General features: G+C 37.6%; 1 protein-coding gene across 4 annotated transcripts in view; it reads left to right on the top strand.

The window, feature by feature from the left end:
* MANBA (mannosidase beta) overlaps positions 1-12,548 on the top strand; it is a 111,206-nt gene that overhangs the window by 53,106 nt on the left and 45,552 nt on the right. For all 4 annotated transcript variants that reach the window (XM_060147644.1, XM_060147643.1, XM_060147647.1 and 1 more), the window contains 3 exons: positions 1,287-1,404; positions 3,006-3,092; positions 6,219-6,386. In XM_060147644.1, coding sequence (XP_060003627.1) covers positions 1,287-1,404; positions 3,006-3,092; positions 6,219-6,386 — 373 coding nt within the window. The remainder of the gene's footprint in view (positions 1-1,286; positions 1,405-3,005; positions 3,093-6,218; positions 6,387-12,548) is intronic.

The raw sequence follows: 12,548 nt of genomic DNA, 5'->3' as shown, positions 1-12,548 counted from the left end.
CAGAAGACCTAAATAGACATTTCTCCAAAGAAGACATACAGATTGCCAACAAACATATGGAAGGATGCTCAACATTCCTGATCATTAGAGAAATGCAAATCAAAACTACAATGAGGTATCACCTCACACCAGTCAGAATGGCCATCATCAAAAAATCTACAAACAGTAAATGCTGGAGATGGTGTGGAGAAAAGGGAACCCTTTTGCACTGTTGGTGGGAATGTAAATTGTTACAGCCACTATGGAAAACAGTATGGAGGTTCCTTAAAAAACTACAAATAGAACTACCATATGACCCAGCAATCCCACTACTGAGCACATACCCTGAGAAAACCATAATTCAAAAAGAGTCATGTACCACAATATTCATTGCAGCTCTGTTTACAATAGCCAGGACATGGAAGCAACCTAAGTGTCCATCGACAGATGAATGGATAAAGAAGATGTGGCACATATATACAATGGAATATTACTCAGCCATAAAATGGAACGAAATTGAGTTATTTGTAATGAGGTGGATGGACCTAGAGTCTGTCATACAGAGTGAAGTAATTCAGAAAGAGAAAAACAAATACTGTATGCTAATGCACATATATGGAATCTAAAGAAACGGTACTGATGAACCTAGTGGCAGGGCAGGAATAAAGACACAGACGTAGAGAACTGACTTGAGGACACAGGGGGTGAAGGGGAAGCTGGGATGAAGTGGGAGAGTAGCATTGACATATATACACTACCAAATGTAAAATAGCTAGTGGGAAGCAGCTGCATAGCACCGGGAAATCAGCTCAATGCTTTGTGTTGACCTAGAGGGGTGGGATAGGGAGGGTGGGAGGGAGGCTCAAGAGGGAGGGGATATGGGGATATATGTATACTTATAGCTGATTCACTTTGTTGTACAACAGAAACTAACACAACATTGTGAAGCAATTATATTCCAAAAAAGATATTAAAAAATACATATAGAAAAAACAAAAAGAAAACAAACAAAAATTTAGTTTTAAAAATAGTGTAATAGCATGACTGAAATTTGGAAGGCAGAGAAAAGATTTCACCTGTAATTTTTCTGTAGGCTGTTTATTTAATGTGGTTACAGTTAATGTGTATATAATTTTGTCTCACTTTCTTCACTTAGCGTTGTATCCAAACCATCATAATTTAAAAATGTGTCCTTCTAACAGCTATTTGAAATGTGTTTATCAACCACAATGTGGTTAATCTTTTTTTTTTTTTTTAACATCCCCAAGGTTTCAAATTGGCATTTGTTTTTAAAACTTCTTCTGTAGATTACGGCTCCTTTTGCAGTCTGTTGTGGATGCTAACATGAATGCTCTCCGGGTTTGGGGAGGAGGAATTTATGAGCAGGATGAATTCTATGAACTCTGTGATGAACTAGGAATAATGGTGAGTAATTGACAGCTCATTATTTTCTTTGTTGATTTGTTACTGTATCCTCAGTTTGACCTCCAGTGTTCTGAGTGGGTGATATTGCCTATTCCTTTGTGTTTTTTTTTCATTGAAGTGTAGTTGATTTACAATGTTATGCTAGTTTCAGGTGTACAGTGAAGTGATTCAGTTATACATATATATGCATATTCTTTTCCTTTATGGTTTATTACAGGATATTGAATATAGTTCCCTATGCTATACAGTAGGACCTTGTTGTTTATCTATTTTATATATAGTAGTTTGTATCTGCTAATCCCAAACTCCTAATTTATCCTTCCCCAGCTCCTTCCCCTTTGATAATCATAAGTTTGTTTTCTATGTCTGTATTTCTGTGTCATAAATAAATTCATTTGTGTCATATTTTAGATCCCACATATAAGTGATATCATAGCCCATTCCTTCTTTTCTCAGAGCCAGGAATGATGTTCCACTTTTCTGCAAAGGAATAAATGGCATCTCGCAAACCCTGAGCCATAGTTGATAGTGAATATCATAATTATTTTAAATGATAGACATTCTGCGTATTGGTTATATCTAGGCATATATCTATATTTTCTTTGTAATTGTCTTTGTGATAGGTGGGTAAGCATAAAAAAGAAAATACAATATTAAAAAGTTTTAACTTTAAGGAGATCTAACAAGACCTAGAGAGAAGAAAAATGATAAAATTAAATTTTAATAGCTGTGCTTAATATTGTCATTAAGTACTCTGAACATAGTTTGCATTGGTGAGGGTTAAGCAAAGGAAATATAGTCTTTTAGTTCTAGCATTACAGTTCTAAAATATAAAGCACTTCATAGCAGAGTAGTAATTTTAATAATATTGACAATGCTCATGGTCATGATGATGTGACAATATGCTGTAATATTCCAGGCGTTGTTCTCAGTGCTCTGCAGCTATTATTTTATTTTAGCTTCATGCGCACTCTATGAGGTAGTTACTGTTGTTCTCTATCCCCATTTTACAGGTAGGAAAACTGACACGTGGAGAAGTTAACTAGCCCAAACTCACACAGTGGGTATATGGTGGAACTGAAGTTCTGAGTCAGGCCAACTACTGCATCGTAATGGCCTCCCTAGCAATGCACTTAAGTGGTTTCATTTCTAAACTGTCCATGTAGTAATCCTTTTGGCCATGAAGTTAATTCCTTTATAAACAAAATATGTTTCTTAACAGTCTGGGCCATCACTCAGTACCAAATTCCTGGTGAAAATCAGAGTGAATCAGGAGTGAGAAGGGGTTGGGAGAAAGCTTCTTACTGAATTTCATATTCCCCTCAGCACAAGCACTGTTTCATTATTTGAATTCCCTTTTCTTCTTTTTCTTTTCTGCCTACCTAACATTTTCTCTTCTCAGGTTTCCCTACAGTTCCAGAGAGTCTGTGAGTGCCTCTCCCAGTACCTCATGCTTTGTGATGCTCAAATGATCACACTCATCGGGCTAAGTTGATTTTTTATTTGCATGAAAGATAATGCCCAAAGTTCAGAATGAAGAATTTCTTTCTGGGCAGTAAAATCTATGGAAGTGCTATATTGCCTTTTATTTGATTTGATAGGTATGGCAGGATTTTATGTTTGCCTGTGCGCTTTACCCAACTGATCAGGATTTCATGGATTCAGTGAGAGTAGAAGTTTCTTACCAGGTATGTTATTACCATTTCAAGTAGAAGTAAAGGCTTAAGTTTTAGTTCTGCCTTTTGTTAAACCTCTCCTTGTTTCTTCTTTTTAAAAAAAATTTTATTGAAATATAGTTGATTTACAGTGTTGTGTTTAGTTTCTTCTCCTTGTTTCTTTTTGTTGTTCTCTTTACTAAATCCCATGAAAAAAATCAGTCAGGTAATTGACTACCTAGGCGATTCCACCCAGTCTCATGACTTTAACTCTTCCTATTGGCTGATGACTGTCAGATTTATTCCTGGCCCTGACTCATCTGCTGAATTCCTCGTTCATATTATCCAGCTGCCTACTTGGTGCCTCTATTGGAGGTCTAATAGGAATCTCAAATGTAACATGTCCAAACCAAACTTATATTACCTTCCCCAGACTTGGCTTTTCTTGCAGTTTTCCCCACCTCAATAAATGGCGATGCCAGTCTTTGAATTTCTCAGGTCAAAAATTTTAAGTGATTCTTGACTCCTTGATTTCTTTTACATTCCACATATAAACACTTCTATATTTATAGATCTATGAATGCAAAGAAGTGATTGTATCCTAGCTCTGTCCGCTGAAAAGACCTAGAAACAGTGAACAACCTAGTCATATTGAGCATTCTTATATTGAAATAATCCCACTACGAGAAGGGTTCTTAGAGAAATGGCTGAGACCAAGTCTGGGACAGGAAGTATACTAGATGGTCCTGAAATATTTTGGCATACCAATAACAAGGAAACTATCAAAGATATGTTAAAAGAACTTTGATGAGACTCTGACCAACCAAAAGTGGGAGAACTTGAAATTCAATAAGGATAAGAATGTCAGTGGATCAAAATCCATCAAGTGTGTTAAAGTCCACGAGTTCGTAATTGAGTGTCTGTGAATGTATTTTTGTGTGAAAACCCAAAAGAAATGAAAAAAAAAGATTATTATAACATTCAAGATAGTGGTTACTTTTGGAAGGAAGGAGGGGCTACGATTAGGAAGGGGTACATGAGGGCTTCTGGGGTGCTTGGTAAAGTTTTCTTTCTTTGGCTGGATTGTGTGTTATAAGTGTGATTGCCTTATAATAGTTCACCATGTCATAATTTGTTTTCTGTAGTTTTCTGAAGATTAGAAAATGAACATTGAATCGTCCCTTGCTCAGAGCCCTCCAGATAAAATTAAAGATCCTCACCATGCACTATCCTGTCTCAGCCTCCCTCTCCAGCCTCATTAAGCGCCGTTTTCCCCGTACTCTCTGTGCCCCGGAGTGCCTTCTCTATTACCCTCTCCTTTGGACCACCTCGCTCGTGTTTTTCTGGCCCGTCTCACCTTGGGCATGACTCTCTGGGAAGAAGCTGTCTATGTCTGCAAGTCTAGATTAGGTCATTTTCCCTTTGTGACATACATCACACTTGAAATTACGTTTTCGATATTTTGTCACTGCATCAAAATTATAATATCCCTGAGGCCTAGGGCATGTTCCTCCCTGTATGTCCCCACGGTCTGGCTGTATTATTCATCAGATGTATAGATGGATGGACGAATGAATAACTTTTAAAATATTAATTATAGTTATGTAGGTTGTAAACATGTCAGTTTTATTTTTAATTTTCTTTCACACAAGTAAAATATGATATCTATGTGTTTTCAGTTCTTTTATATATTTTAAAGAGGAGAACTTTTTAATGCAGAGTTTATTAAAATTTTAAAGTAAAGCTCACCGGAAAATTCTAGGTCAGTTCGAAGGGTGTGTGTAGCACAGAGTCACTGAAGCTTTTTGTCTCTTCAGTATCTGTATTTGTGTTTTCATCAGTACCATAAACATGCCTGTCACAGTTGGTCACAGCCCTCACTTACGTGGGCATATACAGAGGCAAATAAGGAAATACTGTTTATAAGACTGGTTAAGAAAAAACACAAGACCTTAAATTTTTTAATGAGAGATATCTCTTTAAGATATTCTTACTGCATCTCTACTTCATGTATGGGTTACTTAGCATATTGAATGGAGACCACGGAGAGAACATCAGCTGGGATCCATCACGTAATCGTCCATTACAGTGCAAGAGAAGCTATAAATACCAATGAGGTTATATTGCTAAAACATGTTTGAAAAGAATTTCCCTTGACTGTTGACTCACTCTGTTGTTGGCAAAGAGCTTTAATTGCCTTCTTCTGCTGGGCTACATCTTCCAGTGTGTCAGAAGAACTGGATCCTTTCACGTTTATGTAGGGCTGGCAGTGAGCCCAGTTCACTCAGACCTCAACTCTTAAGGCAGGCAGGATTTTCAGACTCCCTAATTTCTTCTTCTATGTTTAGATATATTCAGTGACTTACTTGTAGTTGTGGCTTGCGGGCTGTAGAGCACAGGCTCAGTGATTTTGTCGCACGGGCCCAGTTGCTGCGCAGCATGTGGGATCTTCCCGGACCAGGGCTTGAACCCGTGTCGCCTGCATTGGCAGGCGGATTCTTAACCACTGTGCCACCAGGGAAGTCCAGTGGATTTCCTAAGACAGGACATTGATAGTTATTTCAGGGGACAGCCTCTTGATGTCCTAATCTTTTTTCCTTTAGAATATTCCATATATTTGTCCTTAACTTTCAGAGTGTCTCTGGTACTCACTTGCTTTGTAAAACCCTCTCTAACTGTCCTGGTTTTCTGATCTTGGTGGAAACTGTGTGGGAACTTCAGTTCCTCTCTCAGCAGTAGTGTTTGTTCTGCCTCATTTCTTTCTTCACAGAAAACTCCAACTTGCTCTTGAGAAGCTAAGCCCTGTAACGTAACATCTCCTGCCTTTTGTGTTTCTTAGAACCTTTTTATGGCAAGTCAGATAACGATGAGGTTGATTTATTTTTCTCTTTTAATGAAAGGGATTACATTTTCTTTAGTTATATGGCGAGAAGAGGAACCCTATTTTCTCAATGTTTATAAAATCTAGATAAAAAGAATCTCAGCGATTTCTTAAAATGTCTTCCCACATGTAACATTACTGCTCATTTTCTGATGAGTTCCTGGCACGTAAAAATACATGTGCAGAAAGACAATGGCTGTAACTTTATGAGTAATTACAGCTCTGAGCTCTCTTATGTTGAGCATTTGAAAATTATTTTATGTTTTCTTCAATTTTAGGTCAGGAGACTGAAATCTCATCCCTCCGTCATCACATGGAGTGGAAATAATGAAAATGAAGCAGCTTTGATGTTGAATTGGTATGATATACAGCCCGGCAACCTGTCTACCTACATCGATGATTATGTGACACTGTATGTGAAAAACATCCGAAGGATTGTCTTCGAAGTAAGTTCAGACATACCTTGGAGATGTTGCAGGATCGGTTCCAGATACCACAATAGAGAGAATATTGCGATAAAGCTAGTCACATGAATTTTTGGTTTCCCAGTGCATAGAAAAGTTATGTTTACACTATACTGTAGTCTATTAAGTGTACAATAGCATTATGTCTTAAAAAACAATGTACATACCTTAATTTAAAAAATACTTCATTGGTAAAAATGGCTAATCATTATCTGAGCCTTCAGCAAGTCATAATTTCTTTGCTGCTGGAGGGCTGTGCCTCGATGTTGATGCTGCCGACTGATCAGGGTGGTGGCTGCTGAGGGCTGGGGTGGCCGTGGGAATTTCTCAAAATGAGACAGGGACCAAGTTTGCCACATCGATCGACTCTTCCTTTTAGGAGCTGTTTTTCTGTAGCATGCAAGGCTGTTTGATAGCATTTTACCCACAGTAAAATTTCTTTCAAAACTGGAGTCAATTCTCTGAAACTCTACCATTGCTTTATCAACTAAATTTATGTGATGTTCTCAATTCTTTGTTACCATTTCAACAGTCTTTACAGCATCTTCACCAGGAGTGGATTCCATCTCAAGAAACCCCTTTGTTTGCTCAACTGTAGGAAGCAACTCCTTATCTGTTCAGGTTTTATCATGAGATTGAAGCAATTCTGTCACATCTTCAGGCTCCACTTCTAATTCTGGTTCTCTTGCTATTTCCACCACACCTGCTGTTTCTTCCTCCACTGGAGTCTTGAACCCCTCAAGTCATCCATGAGGGGGGAATCAACTTCTTCCAAACTCCTGTGCATGTTGATACTTTGACCTCTTCCCATGAATCATGAATGTTCTTCATGGCATCTAGAATGGTGAATCCTTTCCAAAAGGTTTTCAGTTGAATTTGCCCAGATCCAGTAGAGGAATTTCTAGCGATAGCCTTACAAAGTGTATTTCTTAAATAATAACACTTGAAAGTCAGAATTACTCCTTGATCCACGGCTGCAGAATGGATGTTGTGTTAGGAGGCATGAAAACGTCATTAATCTTGTTGTGCATCTCCATCAGAGCTCTTGGGTTGACCAGGTGTGTTGCCAATGAGCAGTCATATTTTGAAAGAAATCTTTTTTTTCTGAGCAATAGTTCTCAGCAGTGGTTTTAAAATATTCAGCAAACAATGTTGTAAACAGCTGTGCTGTCATATAGGCTTTGTTGTGCCATTGATAGAGATAGGCAGAGTAGAGTGAGCATCATCTTTCAGGGTCCTCAGATTTTCAGAATGGTAAATCAGCATATTGCTAAATGAGCAACTTAAAGCCAAGTACAATAGCCCTTAACAAGAGAGTCAGCTTGTCCTGTGAAGCTTTGAAGCCAGGCATTCATTTCTCCTTAGCTGGGAAAGCCCTAGATGGTGTCTTCTTCCAACAGAAGGCTGTTGCATACGTTGAAAATCTGTTGTTTAGCGTAGCCCCCTTTTTAAATTATCTTAGCTAGATCTTCTAGATAACTTGCTGCAGCTTCTATTATACGTCAGCACTTGCTACTTCACTTTGCTCTTTGATGTTATGGAGACGGCTTCTTTCCTTAACTCTCATGAACCAACCTCTGCTGGCTTCAAACATTTCTTCTGCAGCTTCCTCACCTCTCTCAGCCTTCATAGAATTGAAGAGAGTTAGGGCCCTGCTCTGGAATAGGCTTTGGCTTAAGAGAGTCCGTGGCTGTTTTGATCTTCTATCCAGAACTTCTCCATATCAGCAATAAGGCTGTTTTGCTTTCTTATCATTCATGTGTTCACTGGAGTAACACTTTCTGTTTTCTTCAAGAATTTTTCCTTTCCATTCACAACTTGGCTAACTGCCTGGTGAAAGAGGCCTAGCTTTGGGCCTGTCTTGGGTTTTGACATGCCTTCCTCACTAAGCTTAATCATTTCTAGCTTTTGCTTTAAATGAGAGACCCGTACTCTTCCTTTCACTTGAACACGAAATTGGCCTACTTTCAATACTGTGTGTCTCAGGGAACAGGGAGGTCTGGAGGGAAGGAGATGGGGGAATGGTTGGTTAGTGGAGCAGTCAGAACACACACAACACGTATGGATTAAGTTTGCCATGTTATATGGATGGCTTTGTGGTGCCACAAAACAATTACAATAATAATATCAAAGATCACTGATTACAGATCACCATAACAAGTATAATAGTTAAAAATTTGAATTACTGCATAAATTACCAAAATGTGACACAGACACAGAATGAGCAAATGCTGTTGGAAATGGCACTGATAGACTTGCTTGATGCAGGGTTACCAGAAACCTTCAGTTTGTAGTAACAATTGTATGCCTGTCATGCTTTTTAATGAAGTCGAATTTAAGAATCTGTCTTAAAAATGGATCAGTATGAATATTGATATTGTATATTCTTCTGTCCTGTTTTTAGCGTGGCCTTCAGCAATATCGTTTTAATTCAGAGTAGTCTATTATAATGCTGCAACATATGAAAGGATTCATGAATTGTGGACTTCTTTGAGAATTAATGTGTCTGTGAAACTCGCCACCCATACACCAATATTGTGCTCAGAATTGCAATTTGTCATGGACTCTTTGGAGCCCATCCATGGATCCCCAGAGCCTGAGAATCTCTGTATTAAATGATTCATTGATATACCACTTCCTTTTTCCCCCATTTTTTGGTTCTTTAATATATTAATATACTGACTACTGTGAATTAATTTTCTAATGGTAAGCTAGTTGTAATCTAAGCTCTGTTTAGTTATAATGCCTTGTTCTTTTGCTCTGCTAGATTTGATTTGCTAAGATTTTGGTAGAATTTAAAATTTCATATTCACAAGTGAAATTGGTATGTGGTAAGAATTGTAAACTCAAATGCCTAGAGGAGCCAAATTTGTTTTAAAAAGTTGAGTCAAGTGGAGTAGATGAGGTTCACAAAGAGAGAAGAGGGGACTGTGGTAATAGGAGAATGGATGTTGGGTCTCATAACATTTATATTCAGCATTAAAAAATGCTATCTAAACATAATTGGCAGGAAAGATTTGGCCCATAGAACCCAGCTTGCAGCATTTGGTGTGTATGTGTTTGTGCTCGCCTCACAGAATGAGTTAGGGGCCTTTTCCTTTTTAATATCTAGGAATAAAATAGAGATTATTCGTTTTATTGAGACAAATTCACCCATGTAACAGTCTGGGCCTAGTGCCTTTGCGGGGCATAGATTTTATTTTAATTTATTTTTTTATTGAAGTATAGCTGATTTACAATGTTGTATTAATTTCTGCTCTACAGCAAAGTGATTCAGTTATACACATATACACATTCTTTTTAAAATATTTTTTCCTTTATGGTTTATCATAGGATGTTGAATGTAGTTCCCTGTGCTATACAGTAGGACCTTGTTGTTTATCCATCCTATGTATAATAGTTTGCATCTGCTAACCTCAAACTCCCATCCACCCCTCCCCCACCCCCTTCCCCTTGGCAACCACAAGTCTGTTCTCTACGTCCTTGATTCTGTTTCTGTTTTGTAGATAGGTTCATTTGTATTAGATACTACATTTAAGTGATAACATAATGGTATTTGTCTTTCACTTTCTGACTTACTTCACTTAGTATGATAATCTCTGGTTGTGTCCATGTTGCTGCAAATGGCATTATTTCATTCTTTTTTATGGCTGAGTAGTATTCCATTGTATATCTATACCACATCTTCTTTATCCATTTATCTGTTGATGGACGTTTAGGTTGTTTCCATGTCTTGGCTATAGGGTTGCATGTGTCTTTTTGAATTATAGTTGTGTCTGGATATGTGCCTAGGATTTCTGGATCAAACAGTAATTCTATTTGTAGGTTTTAAGGAACTCCTATACTGTTCTCCATAGTGGCTGTATCAATTTACATTCCCAGCAGTGCAAGAGGGTTCCCTTTTCTCCACACCCTCTCCAGCATTTGTTGTTTGTAGATTTTCTGATGATGCCCATTCTAACTGGTGTGAGGTGATACCTCATTGTAGTTTTGATCTGCATTTCTCTAATAATTAGTGATGTTGAGCAGCTTTTCATGTGCTTCTTGGCCATCTGTATGTCTTCTTCGGAGAAATGTCAAGTTAGGTCTTCTGCCCAGTTTTGGATTGGGTTGTTTGTTTCTTTAATATTGAGCTGCATGAGCTGTTTATATATTTTGGAGATTAATCCTTTGTCCGTTGATTCGTTTGCGAATATTTTCTCCCATTCTGAGGGTTGTCTTTTCATCTTGTTTTTGGTTTCCTTTGCTGTGCAAAAGCTTTTAAGCTGCATTAGGTCCCATTTGTTTATTTCTGTTTTTATTTCCATTACTCTAGGAGGTGGGTCAAAAAAGATCTTGCTGTGATTTATGTCATAGAGTGTTCTGCCTATGTTTTCCTCTAAGAGTTTTATAGTGTCCGGTCTTACATTTAGGTCTTTCATCCATTTTGAGTTTATTTTTGTGTATGGTGTTAGGGGGTGTTCTAATTTCATTCTTTTACATATAGCTGTCCAGTGTTCCCAGCACCACTTATTGAAGAGACTGTCTTTTCTCCGTTGTATATCCTTGCCTCATTTGTCATAGATGAGTTGACCATAGATTCATGGGTTTATCTCTGGGCTTTCTATCCATTTCCATTGATTATATTTCTGTTTGTGTGCCAGTACCATATTGTCTTGATTACTGTAGCTTTGTAGTATAGTCTGAAGTCAGGGAGTCTGATTCCTCTAGCTCCATTTTTCTTTCTCAAGATTGCTTTAGCTATTCGGGGTCTTTTGTATCTCCATACAAATTGTAAAATTTTTTGTTCTAGTTCTGTGAAAAATGCCATTGGTAATTTGATAGGGATTGCATTGAATCTGTAGATTGCTTTGGGTAGTATAGTCATTTTCACAATATTGATTCTTCCAATCCAAGAACATGGTATATCTCTCCATGTGTTTGTGCCATCTTTGATTTCTTTCATCAGTGTCTTATAGTTTTCTCAGTACAGGTCTTTACCTCCTTACGTAGGTTTATTGCTAGGTATTTTATTCTGTTTGTTGCAATGGTGAATGGGATTGTTTCCTTAATTTCCCTTTCTGATCTTTTGTTGTTAGTGTATAGGAATGCAGGAGATTTCTGTGCATTAATTTTGTATCCTGCAACTTTACCACATTCATTGATTAAGTCTAGTAGTTTTCTGGTGGCATCTTTAGGATTCTCTATGTATAGTATCATGTCATCTGCAAACTGTGACAGTTTTACTTCTTCTTTTCCAATTTGTATTCCTTTTATTTCTTTTTCCTCTCTGATTGCCATGGCTAGGACTTCCAAAACGTTATTGAATAATAGTGGTGAGAGTGGACATCCTTGGCTTGTTCCTGATCTTAGAGGAAATGCTTTCAGCTTTTCACAGCTGAGAATGATGTTTGCTGTGGGTTTGTCATATATCGCCTTTATTATGTTGAGGTAGCTTCCCTCTATGCCCATTTTCTGGAGAGTTTTTATCATAAATGGGTGTTGAATTTTGTCACAAGCTTTTTCTGCATCTATTGAGACGATCATATGGTTTTTATTCTTCAATTTGTTAATATGGTGTATCACACTGATTGATTTGCATATGTTGAAGAATCCTTGCATCCTTGGGATAAATCCCATTTGATCATGGTGTGTGATCCTTTTAATGTGTTGTTGGATTCTGTTTGCTAGTATTTTGTTGAGGATTTTTGCATCTATATCCATCAGTGATATTGGTCTGTAATTTTCTTTTCTTGTAGTATCTTTGTCTGGTTTTGGTATCAGGGTGATTGTGGCCTCATAGAATGAGTTTGGGAGTGTTCCTTCCTCTGCAGTTTTTTGGAAGAGTTTGAGAAACATGGGTGTTAGCTCTTCTCTAAATGTTTGATAGAATTCACCTGTGAAGCCATCTGGTCCTGGACTTTTGTTTGTTGGAAGATTTTTAATCACAGTTTCAATTTCATTACTTGTGATTGGTCTTTTCTTATTTTCTATTTCTTCATGGTTCAGTCTTGGAAGGTTACATCCTTCTAAGAATTTGTCCATTTCTTCCAGGTTGTCCATTTTATTGGCATAGAGTTCCTTGTACTATTCTTTTATGACACTTTGTATTTCTGCGGTGTCCATTGTAACTTCTCCTTTTTCATTTCTAATTTTATTGATGTG

This window comes from Lagenorhynchus albirostris, chromosome 4 (genome assembly GCF_949774975.1).
Source record: "Lagenorhynchus albirostris chromosome 4, mLagAlb1.1, whole genome shotgun sequence".
NCBI classification, from domain to species: Eukaryota; Metazoa; Chordata; class Mammalia; order Artiodactyla; family Delphinidae; genus Lagenorhynchus; species Lagenorhynchus albirostris.
This window is presented reverse-complemented; position numbering and strand designations above follow the sequence as displayed.